General features: G+C 53.3%; 1 protein-coding gene across 3 annotated transcripts in view; it reads right to left on the minus strand.

Annotated features, from left to right (window-relative positions):
* Nucleotides 1-15,766, minus strand: part of NISCH (nischarin) — a 37,785-nt gene that overhangs the window by 9,547 nt on the left and 12,472 nt on the right. For 2 of the 3 annotated variants that reach the window (XM_002813641.6, XM_063722077.1), the window contains exons 4-13: nucleotides 12,587-12,635; nucleotides 11,514-11,677; nucleotides 11,093-11,188; nucleotides 9,636-9,731; nucleotides 6,855-7,007; nucleotides 5,810-5,878; nucleotides 5,170-5,355; nucleotides 4,875-5,003; nucleotides 3,641-3,754; nucleotides 3,191-3,302 (exon numbers count right to left, since the gene is read on the minus strand). In XM_002813641.6, the coding sequence (XP_002813687.3) occupies nucleotides 3,191-3,302; nucleotides 3,641-3,754; nucleotides 4,875-5,003; nucleotides 5,170-5,355; nucleotides 5,810-5,878; nucleotides 6,855-7,007; nucleotides 9,636-9,731; nucleotides 11,093-11,188; nucleotides 11,514-11,677; nucleotides 12,587-12,635 (1,168 nt within the window). Of the gene's footprint in view, nucleotides 1-1,575; nucleotides 2,608-3,190; nucleotides 3,303-3,640; nucleotides 3,755-4,874; nucleotides 5,004-5,169; nucleotides 5,356-5,809; nucleotides 5,879-6,854; nucleotides 7,008-9,635; nucleotides 9,732-11,092; nucleotides 11,189-11,513; nucleotides 11,678-12,586; nucleotides 12,636-15,766 lie in introns of those variants that run through there. The other variant, XM_009238932.4, reaches the window with a different exon arrangement.

The raw sequence follows: 15,766 nt of genomic DNA on the forward strand, positions 1-15,766 counted from the left end.
CAGATCACCTCTAGACCGCTTGAAGGTAAAGCCTTTGTGAACATGTTCCTGACTGCCGCCAGCAGGGTGAACACTGGGCTTCGGCCGCCAGTCTCACTGAGGCCTACAGGAGCCCTAGGCCTGCCTCCACAGCCCAGCATCGCCACAGCCCAGTGAAATGAACCCGAGCCCTCTGAGCCCCACAGGTCGAGACCCCCGACCAGCTCAGCTGCTCCCCAGGACAGGACAACTCACACAGCCTGGGTCCTCTGCCCACAAGCGAGGCAGGCAGGTGGGCCCAAGCTCAGATGCCCCCACAAAGTGAAGCAGCAGCGGGTAGGCAGGCAGGAAGGATGGCAAGCACACAGCCATGCATGAAGCGCCCTGATGGGCCACCCTGGGCACCTGCCCAGGCCACTGCTCTCCTGCAATCCACCCTCTGCCTGCTAATGTTCAACTCCTACCCATCCTTCCAGATTCACCTCACACACCACCTCCACTGCAGACCTTCTCTGCTCTAGAGTCTACAAAAGCCCCACACCATCCTAACCTGTTCTCCTCCAGCACATGGCTCGCCCTCCCGCATGGCTCCAAGCTCCCCAGGGGCACTGTCTGGGTCATCTTGAACCCCCAACTAAGGATGTGGGAAAGGGCAGCCCTCATCGACCACCTCTGTGGAGCTCTGGGTAGTGCCAAGCGCCTCCCCAGCATTCGCTCATGCATGCCTCTCGTTATTTACCACATTTCATCAAATCTAAGATGCGGCAGGTGGCGCCATCTTGGTCCTAGCGGAAGGTGTCCACGGGTTTTCCACGACTCCATCTCGAATACCAGCTGGCTGACAGCGACTATGAGACGCCACTGACTGAAAGACGCACCTCAATTTCAGAGAAGTCACAAGGTGGAAATGCGTGCCTCTTAGAATCAATGAAGTAGGGTGCGTCCACTTCACAGTTGAGAAAACAGCTTCAGAGGGGCTACAAGTTGCTTGAGGTACCACAGCTAGGAAGCTGGGATGCGAACTCAGCTGACCGAGCCCTGGCTCCTAACCACCTCTCCACACAGCCTCCTCTCAGCCCCTGGGCCTGGCTGGACAATCAACTCTGGCGACCACCCCTATTGGTCACAATCATCCATGGCTCCGACAGCGCCTGCCACGGCGGGAGGCTGGGTGTTGCCTGGACAGCGCCCCCTTCAGGCAGGCCCGAGTGCCAGTTCCTTCGCAAGCAGGCTCCCTTCTGGGGAACCAGGCTGGAAGCAACAGGCACGGGTCAGCAAAGCTGCTCCCATGCGCTAAAAGACCCTGTCCATCCAGGCAAGACCCAGGAACACGCGGCTGAACAAACACATGGGGAGGCCTCCAAATCAGTGAGAAAAAGACCAACGCCTTTTGCCACTACCTCCCACAAGCCCTGTTTGGACCAAGGAAATGTGGACAGGGACAGGGACAGTCTATCTGCTCCCGTCCTGGACCGTGGCCTGTACAAACAAGTGGTCAGAAAGGGCACTCAGCGGATAGAGCGGAGACATCAGGAGAGTCCTTAGGGGTCCGACCTTTGCTGTTTCTCACCAAAAGGAAAGAGAGGTGCACACAAAGACATCCACTGCAGTTTTATTTAAGAGGTGCAAATCTGGAGGCAATGTCCAGAAGTCCAGTGATGGCGGGGACAGACTGCAGAGTGCCCCTCTGCAGAGTGTCCCCAGGGCACGAGGGGAGTGAGGAGGGGGCTGAGCTGGTGCAGAGGCTTCTCCGACAACGTGGGGGGCTGCCTGCAGCTGCAGCCTGGGGACATGGTGCATCCCCACCCATCCAGGGCCTGCTCTTCACTGGCTCCTGCCCTACCTGCCCACTCACTCACTCACTGATCAACAGATGCTGGCAGAAACAGCTGTGTCCCTGGCCTTGAGAAGCAGATGCAGCTCCCTGTCCCCAGAGGCCTACAGTCATATGGTACCTCCACAGGCTCACTTGGCCACGCTGCAGGAGGCAGCGTCAGGGAAGCTTCCTCACCGTGATATAACCTCCCTGGCTTTTATGTAATAAAATGCAACCAGAAATCCTTAGTCAAGAGTCTGACAGAAGCAAAATGGGCAATCATCCTGGCACCTAACCCCATTGCTCCACGCTCAGGAATTCTCTTCCACATCTCACAGGTGTGACCTCAGTGTGCTGCTCTGCGTCGGGCCTTTTGCCTTAACTTGAATGCTTCTCCCCTCTTCCTGCCCAGTCTTCCTGTCCCTGCTGGGAGGGCTGCCGAGCATTCTGCGCCACAGCCGACTCTCCCTCTCATCCTCCGATGTTGCAGTTGCAGCCCATGTTTTGGCAGTGGTGAGCATTTCACCTCCCCTTCCCGGTATCTTATCCCTCTAAGAGAAAATCCCCACCAGTGGGGTTACCAGGTCAAGGGGTGGGAATGTTTTTCTGGCTCTTAAAACATCGGGTTGAACTGTTTTCCCAAGACCTCACACCAAGTTCTGCGTCTCCAGGAGCCCGGGCAGGCGGCGTCCTTTCCTGCGTGTCCCGAGCCTCGGCTCCACTCGGGACGGCACACCCTCCCCTCTTCCGTGGGGGCCGGGCCAGCAGACACGCTCATGGGACCTGCTTCACTCACTCATCTCCGAGGATGCCTGGGTTCAGAGGTGAAAGCCCTTTGAAAACGCTAAGACAATGGGCAGACGAATGGGCCTGGTCTTCCATGGGTCCACAGGGACAGAGATGGCCCATCTTGGCCCCACAAACATGGTGTTCTGGGGCTGGGTCACCCCACAGAGATGAGGCAGTGATAAAAGCAAGCTTTTCCCTGCACAGGGATTCGGGCTCCAGACAGTAAAGTCACAAGCCTGTCTTCCTGTAACCAGGAGCCAACCTGCTTGTGCTGCCAGTGAGGGAATGGGTCCCATGAGCCAACAGCCCCGAGCCTGTTCAGAGGGCAGCCTCAGGGCCTGTCAGAAACCCTGCGGTCTCCTAGAGGAGCTGGATGTGGGCATCAGAGCAATTGGGAGTCCTCACCAAGCAAGCAACAGCTGGCATCAGGCCGGGCACCCCTGCCATGTGTCCCCCTGCGAGGACCAGCCTGCAGAAGGCACTGCCCTCCCTGTGTCTGACCCTGTCGGAAGCAGGTGCTGGCACCTCTCCCCCAACCCCAGCCCAGCCAGGGGGCCCAGGCAGGGCCGTGTGGCTCCACTAGAAGCAAGATACATACACGATTACCTTGGTTGGAGAGGATGGGCTGGGGCAGGGAGGCAGATGCGGGAGCCACAGTGGGAGGACAGCTGCTGGGTCTGATGCAGGGGGCAGCTGAGAGCCGGGAGTCTTCACCACCCTGAGGACGAGTGCTTGAGTCAGCCCAGGAGAGAAGAGGAAGCACAGAGCTCCCCAAGGCCAGGGGTGTGAGGAGGGAGCGCAATGGTTCCCACCAACTGGGTGGTAAAGATGGTCTCATCACATCCTTAGAGCAGGAACTACCATTGTCCCCAACCCACAGAGAATACAGAGGCCACGACTTGCCCGAGGTCATGCAGCCAGGGAGGGGCACAGCTGGGACTCGGCAGCCCTGAGCAGTCCCATGGCCCAAGCCCTCCGAACTGGCTCCTATCCCGGCTGGCTCTGCACCACTGCCCTCCCACCTGCCACACAAACCCACCTGCCACACAAACCCACCTTCTTCTCTGGGTTGCTCAGTTTGGACTTGACCTCCTTGGCTTTCTGAATTGCTTTCAGCACTTCCACAGTGTCCAGCTCCTTCTCTGTGGTCACTGTGTCATCCAGACAGACCTAGAGCGTCCAGAAAGTGGCTCTCAGCATGGGGACCGGTGAGCATGGCAGGAGGATGGTAGGGCCCTGCTGAGGAGGAGGCGTGAGCACCTGCTGTGGGCCAGGCCACGTGAGGACACCACAGGCTGAGGGAGGCTCAGCCTGCTCAGAGGCGGCTCTTCACTACTCATGGAAGTGACCTGGGAATGCCTTGGAGGGGTCCAGGGAGGTCCCACATCTGTCTCTGGAGTCCCTCACCAAGAACAGGAGGCAGCAAGCTCTTGGGCAGCTGGGACTGGGGTAAGGGGACAACTTGAACTAAGCCCCCAGTTAGAGGCGGGAGGCAGACTCTCAAAAGAGCGATGGGAGAGCCTTCTGGTTAGGGGAACCAGCGGTGGGAGAGGGCAGGGCCCCCACCTGCAAATGCGGGAGGGAGTGTGGCTGGCAGGCAGTGGGGGGTTGGGTAGGGTGGTTGAATGAGGGAAGGTGCCAAGGGCCCGGACAGGAGCTGACATTCTGTGGCCTGGGAGCTTCCCAAGGTCTGGAGCCCAGGAGGGGAGGAGATGGCATCTCATGGTCTTGTGACTGTGTGGAGGAAGGGGCACTTGCGGCCAAAAAGAGGGAGGTGGGACACAAATAGACTCCCAGGTATTTTCTGACCTGGGATTTTGGGAGAACAGAAGGTCCAAGGACCAATCAGAGAATCAGGAGGCCTGCTCCAGGCCCAGGCGATGGGTGAACCTGGTTAAGGGTGTCTGGTCAGCATCGTGGCAGGTGCACAGACACAGCGAGGGGCAGCAGACACCAGGCTGGGCTACAGTGGCAAAGGCAAACCCTTTGGGTTTACAGTCAGGCACTATGGCCACAGGTAGTCCAGGAGATATGAATATTTTAAGGAACTTATTTCTGAACCTTTCCTAGAATAAACAACGTTATCCCAGACAGCAGGGGCAAGAGATGCAAGGGAGCTTTTTCCTGGGGAGACAGTGGACTTCCCAGAACTGAAAAGCCCCTAAGGGACAGGACCTCCTTCTGAAGCAGGCAAGGGTAGAAAAATGGACATATATCCCCCTACCGCCCATGCAGACTTGACTGCATCCCGAGGGTCTCCCTGGGCTCTTCTGACTGCGCTGGGGCTCACCTCTGAGGCCCTCTCTCCGAACTGAGCCAGCACCTTGGTCCGGTAGTCGGGGATGATGCTCAGAGGGTTATTCAGCAGAGACACGTGCTCCAGACACGGGAGGCTGCCTATGCTCCGGACCTCCTCCATCTGCAAGGTATGAGTTCCATCCCCTTTGGTCCCTTCTCTTAACACTTCAGCAACACGCCAACTCGTTTCATGGTCTCTTTTAAATGAAAGGAATCTTAACATTCTTCTTTAACATGATACACACCAAGGCACAGAAATCCCAAAACCGTGAGGTCCTTGGGCTCACCTGTTCGATCCTGTTGTCCCGGAGATCCAGGTTGACCAGTGAGTAGAGCTTGTGCAGGCCACTCAGACTCTCTAGGAGGTTGCCTGCCAGGTTTAAGGTCTTGATGTTCCCCAGCTTGGTGTGAAGCCCTTCCAAGGAGGAGAGCTTGTTGTAGGACAGGTCCAGATGCACAAGGTTATACAGGTGCTGCAGCAGCGTGGAGAACAGTGTAAAGTGGCTCAGGTCAAGTCTCCAAAGATAGGAGCCTGACACTAATGGCAGGATGAGCCTTCCAACCCAAACTACCCAGTTCTGCAAGTCACTCTGACAGTTATTTTAGGAAGGGAAGTCCCTCTTCTCTGCCGCACATGCCACAGCACAGTGGCACCCCTGCAGACAGTTGGGGTGGGTGTTGAAAACATGGCTGTCCACCTTCAGGATGGAGGTGCATCATCATGCCTGGTTTGTATTTACTCATGCTTCCTAATTCTTTGGAACTAGAGCAACAATCACTCAGTGCATTGCTGGGATCCTAAAGGGAAGACAGCAACCCCTGCCCTTACAACCCCTGGCCAATTCCCAAGGCTGTGTCTGTCTCCTGAACTCTCAGAACGGGGCCTTGGGAGTGTGTGCGGGCAGCACTGGTCTCCAAAGGCACTACCTGCAGATTGTCCACAACCAGCAATCCATTGTGACTCAGGTCCAGGAACTCAATCTTTGGGATCAGTTTCTTGTGAAAGAAAAGAACATCCAATGTTACTGTAGGGGGCTGGACCCCAAACACGGTCCACCACACAGTGGACGGGCACCCCAAGATGCTTCCTCCTGACCACGGAGTCCCACGGGCCATCCCTGCAGGACCACTGGTGGGACACCTCCCGCTGCCCAGCCAGTAGCACATCCAAAGGCACACACAGGGCCCCCAGTGCTGGGCACTACTCATTGTTTTCATGGAACACTTGGCTTGTGAAAATGACACATGGCAAGGTCCCAGACAGAGAAGAGAGTCTGTCCTTCTTCAATCCTGCCCACACTCCCTGAGCAGCGCAAACATGGGAACGACACTATTACTGCCCAAATGCCCTCTGGATGTCATTCTTCTATGGGCACATCTGTCATCTAAGGAGTGATTTTTCTGCTCCACTCTTTGGAGTAAATGTCATCACTTAGTGTGTTATAGTTTACCAAATTTACATGAAATTAATATGTTTTATTTGGTTCTAAGTACTACCTCACCAATTTTAAATGATCCCATTTTTTTTTTCATCTTTTGAGAAGGAGTCTCACTCTGTCGCCCAGGCTGGAATGCAGTGGCCCTATCTCAGCTCACTGCAACATCTGCCTCCCGGGTTCAAGCAATTCTCCTGCCTAAGCCTCCCAAAGTAGCTGCGATTACAGGCGTGCGCCACCAAACCCAGCTAATTTTTGTATTTTTAGTAGAGATGGGGTTTCACCACATTGGCAGGCTGGTCTCAAACTCCTGACCTCAGGTGATCCTCCCGCCTCGGCCTCCCAAAGTGCTGGGATTACAGACGTGAGCCACCGCGCCCGGCCCCCATTTTGTAATTAACTTTAAATGGCAGGCAATGCACAGAGCACTAGATATAGGTTTTCTGTGGTCCTTCCTAAAGAAGCTGAGTTAAATACTAAAACTCAGGGTTTGGTGGGGCCAGAGAAACCCCTGGCACCTGCTGCTGAGAGCATACCACAGACTCGTCGATCTCAGAGATGCTGTTGTGGCTCAGGTCAAGCGTGGTCAATGCCTGCCAAGTGGGGATGACGGCAGTCACAGGGCCTTCTAGGGTTGTGCCTTCAGGCTCCCACTCATCAAATTCTGAGGCTTCAGGAACAAGGACTTCCTGCATAAAAACATCTGTTGAGCACCACACTCAGGCCCTCACGCAACACTCACTGGGAACACAGTTGTTGCAGAATTTAAGGAAGGGCTGGAGCATATTTAGCATGTGGAAGTACACTTGCATTAAAGCATGCCTTTGGTTCCTATATCTTTAAACGATTGTGAAATCGTTCAAAGCTGAACAATTCACCACATAACAGCCACTTAGAATAAGTCCTGGCCCTGCTTTAGCAGCAACACTTTTCAAGCCCAAAGGGCCTTTGCCCTGGTGGCCTGGTGATGCCTTTTCTAGCCTTTTCTCTTGAGATGGAGTCTCGCTCTGTCACCCAGGCTGGAGTGCAATGGCGCAATCTCAGTTCACTGCCACCTCTGCCTCGCAGGTTCAAGCGATCCTCCTGTCTTAGCCTCCCCAGTAGCTGGGACTAGAGGTGTGTACCACCATGCCTGGCTAATTTTTGCATTTTTAATAGAGATGGGGGCTTCACCATGTTGGCCAGGCTGGTCTCAAACTCCTGACTTCAGGTGATCCACCCACCTCAGCCTCCCAAAGTGCTGGGATTACAGACATGAGCCACAGTGCCTAGCCGTTTTTTCTTTGAGACACAGTCTCACTCTGTCGCCCAGGCTGGAGTACAGTGGCGCCATCACGGCTCATTGCAGCCTCAAACTCACAGGCACGAGCAAATCCTCTCATCTCAGCCTCTTGAGTAGCTGGGACTACAGGCGCACACCACCTTGCCCAGCTAATTAAAAAATTTTTTTCTGTAGAAACGAGGTCTCCCTACATAGCCCAGACTGGTCTCAAACTCCTGGGCTCAAGTGATCCTCCTGCCTTGGCCTCCCAAAGTGCTGGGATTACAGGTGCAAGCCACGGCTACTGGCCAGCCAACCGTCTTTTCTAGCTTCTCAGAGGCTGAAGGTGAGAATTCAGTTTCCAGGCAGCTGTGCTTTCCAAGCTGATGATGTGGTCCTCACTGTGGACACCAGGCCTTTAAAACCGTTATTTCACAGGAATAAAGTCAGACAGTACTAAGATAAGGGGAGTAGCACAAAGCCCAGAGACCATCAAAATGGAGAAATGCAGGCCTATTTGTTTTGACAAGACTTTTCTTCTCACAATGGGTTGCCCTGGGCTCCTTCAGCAAGACAGCGAGAAGTGCTCGGAGAGGGACCAGGTGGCCCAACACACTGTCTGCAAGCCTCAAGAGGAAGATTTTTCACCAAATCCAATTTTTTTTTTTTTTTTTTTTTTTTTTTAAAGAGACAAGGTCTCCCTATGTTGCCCAGGTTGGTCTCCAACTCCTGGGCTCAAGGAATCCTCCTGCCTTGGCCTCCCAAAATGCTAGGATTACAGGCATGAGCCACCCCACACCTGGCCCAAACCTAAGTCTTGATCAGGAACCTTAAGTCCTAATATTAGCCACTACATGCCTTTTCTATACCCAAGGAAAGATTTTAACATTAGCAAGATGTAATCCATAAAAAAGGTAAACAGAAACATTCCCAATTTGAATGTTTCTGCTGCTCACATATAAACAACAGGGTCTAGCATTTCCACAACCTTACCTTCTAATCAAGCTGTGGAGAAAAAGATACAAATGAGTGCTTAGCCAGGGATTGCCACAGCTTAGAGGAGCAATCTAAGCTTAGTTATCAATCTAATTAATAAAGGTCCCGCCACTTGCCACAGCTTAGCAATTTGTTCATTAAAAAACCAATGATGGCCGGATGAAGTGGCTCATGCCTGTAATCCCAGCACTTTGGGAGGCTGAGGCTGGCGGATCACTTGAGGTCAGGAGCTCGAGATCAGCCTGGCCAACGTGGTAAAACCCTGTCTCTACTAAAAATACAAAATCTAGGCCGGGCACGGTGGCTCACGCCTGTAATCCCAGCACTTTGGGAGGCCGAGGCGGGCGGATCACGAGGTCAGGAGATTGAGACCATCCTGGCTAACACGGTGAAACTCCGTCTCTACTAAAAATACAAAAAATTAGCTGGGTGTGGTGGCGGGCGCCTGTAGTCCCAGCTACTCAGGAGGCTGAGGCAGGAGAATGGCATGAACCCGGGAGGCGGAGCTTGCAGTGAGCCAAGATCACACCACTGCACTCCAGCCTGGGGTACAGAGCGAAACTCCATCTCAAAACAACAACAACAACAACAACAACAAACAAAACTTAGTGGGGCGTGGTGGCAGGCACCTGTAATCCCAGCTACTTGGGAGGCTGAGGTAGGAGAATCGCTTGACCCCAGGAGGTAGAGGTTGCAGTGAGCTGAGATCATAGCACTGCACTCCAGTCTGGGCCACAGAGTGAGACTCTAGCTCAAAACAAAAACAAAACAAAACAAAAACACCAATGACATTTTTTATTTTTTGGGGAAAGAAGCCAAGTTCCTTAAAATGTCCTGTTAACAACACAAACTTTTTATGCAGATGTGAATGAACTAAAGTGTCCCAGGGGCTGTCAAGTGCTAGGAGGCCCCCCGTGAGTGTGTGGCTACCCCACGGAAGGTCCAGCCTCTGAAAACTGATAGACATAGCAGTGTCCTCACCCATCCTCAGTGGTGGAGACCACAGCCCAGGACTCTGACCCACAGACATTGCCCCAGGCAGGATATAGGTGAAGCTTACCTTCATAGAGGTTGCTGAGAAGCGGACACTCAGCGTGGCTAAGGTGGGCTTCGATGCGACCAGCCCTCTGATGTGCTTAGCATCACAGTGACTTATCTGGAACAAGGAACAGCTGCATCTCAGAAACAGAATCCTTGCTCCATCAGAAGTCCCCAGATGTAGGTGTTTCCCACCCCCATACAAAAGCACAACGACGGGCAACCCAAATCCTCAGAGATGGGAGGCCACTCAAGACCAAAGTCTCTCTTTTTCCCAATGTCAGTGCTGACCAAACATTCCCTGAAGTATCTAGTAAGAAAGGTGCCTGGCCTCTCAGACTCACAATGGACCACAAATTCCATTTCCTCTGTAAGGGCTGCCTGGGGCTTGGCAGGTGAACATAAAGTGTGAGTCATGGAAACTGCTGGGGAGAACAAGGGGCCTCCACGGCACAGTGAGTGGGGTGGGTCCGCCTGTTCACCCAGCCCCCACTCCATGGAACTCAGCTGTCTTGTAGTGAAGAGGGGCAGGCCACAGGCCAAAGCACACTCCCTGAGCCACCTGCCCAAGCACACCCAAGGCCCAGATCCAGAGCCTCAGCCTGCTCGGCAGGGCTGGGTCGGGTTTCCCCTTCACTTCCCTGTCCTCACTTGGCAACAGGGCACACCACAAGTTTCCCTAGACTACTGTAGACAGAATAGCCCAGTGCACAGCAGAGGCTCTGGAGGCAGTCTCAGCTGAATTCAAATCCCAGCTTTCCGCTCATTAACTGTGTGGCCCTGGCCAAACTTCCTTATCTGCCCAAGCCTCAGTTTCCCCAACTGTAAAATGGAAATAAAAGTGCCCTCTTCACAGGGCTGTTGGGAAGATTCAATCAAGGAGACATGGGGCCACAGGGCAGAACACAAAAGCCAGGCTCAAAAAATTATACTTTAAAACTTTTTCTGTATTCATTACTGACTTTTCTTTTCAAAAATGCTAAAATTGGCATTGCAAACCAAGGAGTCCAGTAGTGACAAATGCAGAGTGTTTCTTGTGTGGGTGCCCCAGAGGGCAGGGCATCTTCAAAGCTCTTTGCCAATTGGCCTTGAGAAATACAGACTTGTATTTAGTTCTGTCTGACCCTCAGGATGACTTCCCAGGACTTGAACTTGAGGTACACATGCCCCCTGCCCCTACGAGGAGGCCCAGAAGGAGCCGGATGCTGGTGCTCCACCGTGGCTAACCGGCCCTGCAGCTCACGCCAGGGCAGAGGCGTGCAGACCAGCCAGGGATAGGAGAGGCCTCTCTTTCTCTGCCTTCAGAGGGCCTGGTCACCTACGCAGAACCTGTCACATACTGCCAAACACGAAAGCACAGCACCTTATGATTAAATTAGGACACCCAACATCACAAACACTCTCTAGCCTCTGAGTTGGGAGTAAGAGGATGCTGTGCAGGGCTTGGCCCTCCTGCACTCCAGCAGCGCTGGGCCTTACCTCCACCTGATGCAGGGACTTGAATATTGATAGGTCGAACGGCAGGAGCTGCTCTTGAATGTTGCTGGTCCCAAAAGGTCCTTCTGTGCCAGAAACCTGAGGCCAAAGACAGGGCTTAAATTGGGAACAGCGCCTCACGCCCATCGGGGAGTGCTGCAGCAGCTGACAAGTTGAAGACAACTTTGACCACTTCTGACTTCAGCAAAGCAGGCTCAGGCCAGGACTTAATTTAACGGGACACTGGGTCACGACTGCCCCCTGGTGCCCACAGCCAGAAGCACAGTGCCAAGAATAACCGGGCGGCCTTCCTTCCACCAAGAGTCCCTCATGGTCTCCTTCACACAAACTGCCAGCCAGCCCCCCGCAGGTTGCACCCCCACCGACTGAGGGGCTCTCCATGACTGAGCTGCTGCAGCTTTACCTTAAGGTACTTAAGGCGACAGGTGAAGTCCAGGATGTGCCCAAGGTCGGTCTTGGCATCCCCACTGGCGCACGTGGGCTTTCCCCGCTGCAGCTGCTCCGTGACGGCATACAGCTGCAGGGGTCCAATAGCAAAGACCTCGCCGGCCCCCAGGAGCTGTTCTCCTGCAAGAGCCATGCCCTGAAGGATAAGTGTCCAGCCGCAGCCCCAGCCCTCGTGCAGCTGGGATTTCCACATCTTTTCTGTCAACAAGCAGTTGGCAAGCACCCACCATGTCAGGGCAAAGCCAGGGCCCTGGGCATGCAGGAGCTGCTGCCCTCCTGGGTGCCTGCTAGGCACAGGGCAACCCTAGACATGTGATGACAGAGGAGGGCAGGGCTGTGGGGCTGTGAGGCTGGGCAGCCACTGAGGGAGGAGCGAGGCTGAGTTGAGACCAAAGGCACTGGGCCAGAGTGAGGCTGCCGAGAGAGGCAGCATTCAAGGTGACACACCTATGCTGCAACCTCCGAAATGCAAACACCCAGGTCAGGCGCAGGCCTATGGTGCCAGCATGGTGCAGAGCCGGGGAGCAGGATGGGTTCTGAGCCCAACTGACTGCTGCTTGGTCCTCGCTCCACTCCTCCCAGCCATGTGCCCTCAGTCTGGTGACTGGGCCGCTGACCCTGTATCGTCCCCCTATACCTGTGGCTCCTGGGGGAAGGCAGTAAGATGCAAACAGGAAGCATTCATCACACATTAGCTACTATAACTGTGCTCTCTGGCAGGGATGGGACCCAGGGTCAGCTTCTATCTGCCATCTGAGCCCCTTCAGGTAAGCACAAACCAGGTGCGAGGGAGCAGTGTGCTACCCACCTTCCAGCACCCACCACAGCGCTTTGGAACAGAGCCCAAGTCTGGGCTGAACCCCTGACACGGTACTCAAGAGTGCTGAGGGACCACAGCTCCTCAGACCTGGCCACCTACAGGGCAGGTAGGTGGGCTCCAGAGTGACTTCTATGCCATCCTGTGCCTCTGGCCGCCTCATAAAACTACACAACTTATGCCCAGTATTTCAGGGACCTGTGGCCACGTACCTTTCTCAAAGAGCTCTTCAGCCAGTGCCGCGGTGATGCCATTTATCTCCTGCAGAGAATACAAAATTTGCCTTTAGAAAGTCCACCTGCCCCCAGTCCCTGGGATTTGCACATTCCCCACTATCTATCCCCTCTGTTGTGCCAGTGCCATCTCCCTAGAAAGTTAAACTAAAGAAAAGAGGGCATAAACCTACAATGAAGCAAGAAGCTTAGAAAGGGAAACTAAATATTCTAGTTATATGGATACCTGAAATGTCTCCTCTAAAGCAGAAGGGAAATCAGCCTAATGCTGCGACTCCAGTCCATAGGGCCAAGAGCACTGCAGCCCAGGAGGCCAGCAGCGCTGCATTACGCTAAGGGCTTTTGGGAAGCCAGCAGCTCCCAAAACTGGCTCTGGGTGTTCCTAGGAGAGGGTGTGGCAGAGAGAAAAGTCCTGTTTTTTCTGGAAGAGAGGCTCCTATCACCCTCGTGGGATGAAGGACCACCCAGAGCTAACCCTCCCTGGGAATGACCATTTCCACTTTCTCTCACGTTTCAAATGTGTCTCAGGAAAAGAATGAACACTTGTTTTCTTCTTGTGCTCATCCCTTCCAGATTCACAACAGTAACACTCAGCCCCAGGGTCCCAAGAAAGAAGCGGGAAGGATTTCCTTTTTAAATGATGTGATGAAGGAGGCAGGACAAGGCCAAGCCTCCAGTCATACGAACAACACGCTTGGATCCTAATTCATACTGGGTCATGCCCTGAGCCACTGAAGGCTCCTGAATCCTCCCAACATCCTACAAGAGGAAAAGAGATAACTGCCTTTTTTTTTTTTTTTTTTAAATAGAGACAGGGTCTTGCTCTGTCACTCAGGCTGGAGTGCAATGGTATGACCATAGCTCACTGCAGCTTGGAACTCCTGGGCCCAAGTAATCCTCCTGCCTCAACCTCCCAAGTAGCTGGGACTATAGGTGTGCATCAGCACGACCTGCTTATTTTTTTTTTTTTTTGAGACAGAGTCTTGCTTTGTTGCCCAGGCTGGAGTGCAGTGGTGTAATCTCGGCTCACTGCCACCTCTGCCTCCCAGGTTCAAGAGATTCTCCTGCCTCAGCCTCCAGAGTAGCTGGTAGTACAGGCATGCGCCAAGATGCCCAGCTAATTCCTGCATTTTTAGTAGAGACAGGGTTTCACCATGTTGGCCAGGCTGATCTCAAACTCCTGACCTCAAGTGATCCACGCGCCTCAGCCACCCAAAGTGCCAGGATTACAGGCATGAGCTACTGCCCACACCCAACCAACTAATTTTTAAGAAAATATTTTGTAGAGACAGGGTCTCACTATGTTGCCCAGGGTGGTCTTGAACTTCTGGCCTCAAGAGATCCCCCCACCTCGGCCTCCCAAGTTGTTGGGATTACAGGCGTGAGCCACTGCACCCAGCAATGGAAGCTTCTATCTTGAGCTCCGTTTCACAAATGAACAAACTGAGGTGGACAAGTGCCGATACTCTCAATTTTACATGGCTAAAAACCAGCAAAGCCACACTCAAGCCCTTGGCCTTGGGCCTCTGCATATGAAACCCATTGCCTCAGCACTTCGGTGTAATAACTGTGGGGTTGGCAGTGCCCCCAAGGCCCTCAGCCCCCAACCCCCACATCCCACAGGTAAGAATTTTAACTCATCGACAGATGGCAGCCAACAGGCCTTTTCGTAAACAGCTCCAGATGGAGGCTGCATAATCCTCATAACTCACAGGAACATTGGGAACATCGCTTCCACCAGGACAAGCAATTCACTTGTTTATGGGATTCTAAAGACACAGGAGACAGGGTGTCCTTTTCCTGTTTTTCTCTTGGGTTGTCTCTTTCTTATCTTTTATACACTGTGGCCATTTTAATGGTAGTTTATATATTGTAAACATTTCCTCCCAGTCTGCGTATACCTTTTACCTTTGTTCATGGTGCTTTTTCTGACAGAGGTTTTTCATTTTTACATTGTTTAATCTCTAATTTTTTTATCCTTCATGACTTCTTGGGCCTCTTCTCTCACTCCACGATTATAAAAATATTCTCTTAATTTTCTTTTGGTCCTTTAAAAAATGTGTTTATTCATTTAATGTGCTTGAAATTCAGTTTATATACAGCATGAGAATAACTCCTCCCTGTATCCCCTGGACAAAAAGCAAAAGGAGCAAAATGAGCACACAGAGCCTCAGCTTTAAGGGACCGGCAGGGTGCAGGGCCGAATGGAAAAGGGCAAGGAGGGGGCACAGCAGGCACAGAGCAGGACAGGGCTCCAGCTGGAAGTGAGGGCAGAGGTGATGGGTGTGCTCTAAGTTCAACTTCAGTCTCTTGCAACCACATAAGCTAAATGACATTTTCCTTGGCAGCTGTGAAGAACTGAAGATTAGGAAGAGCCTGGAGTGATCCAAAGGCTTGTTTCTCCACGGGTGGTTTTGAGAACCACGCCCCGTCTACAGACCTGCACTTCGCAATCCTCCCTGCTGTCAGATCGCCTGGAGCCGAGCAGGTCCCAGGGGCTGCCAATCTCTGCCCACCTCAATTCCCCAAGAATAGCTCCAGGGCCTCTCAGGACACAAAGCTCTTACAGTTATCTCAGGGGAAAGGGTTCCCCATGATCAGTACTGAACAAACCTCATTTTCAATGGCACATTTCTTTTTTTTGAGACGGAGTCTTGTTCTGTCTCCCAGGCTGGAGTGCAGTGGCATGATCCTGGCTCACTGCACCCTCCACCTCCTAGGTTCAAGTGATTCTCCTGCCTCAGCCTCCTGAGTAGCTGGGATCACAGGCCTGCACCACCACACCCGGCTAATTTTTGTATTTTTAGTAGAGATGGGGTTTCACCATGTTAGCCAGGCTGGTCTTGAACTCCTGACCTCAAGTGATCCGCCTGCCTTGGCCTCCCAAAGTGCTGGGATTACAGGCGTGAGCCACCACGCTCGGCCAATGGCATATTTCTTCAAGTAGCTGGTGTCAGCTCAGAAAGAACACAGAGAAAATTCTGTGTTGGTGTGCAGCCGTGGGCAAAGGTTTGAGCTTCACGTAAACACTAGCTGGGCTGTGGTCCTGCAACTTAAATTCTGACTGAGCATGCCTGCGCACATCACCCTGGGCTAGGCATGTAGTCCCAGCTACTTGGGAGGCTGAGGCAAAAGGATCACTTGAGCCCCTAAGTTCAC

Source organism: Pongo abelii, chromosome 2 (genome assembly GCF_028885655.2).
Source record: "Pongo abelii isolate AG06213 chromosome 2, NHGRI_mPonAbe1-v2.0_pri, whole genome shotgun sequence".
Lineage (NCBI taxonomy): Eukaryota > Metazoa > Chordata > Mammalia > Primates > Hominidae > Pongo > Pongo abelii.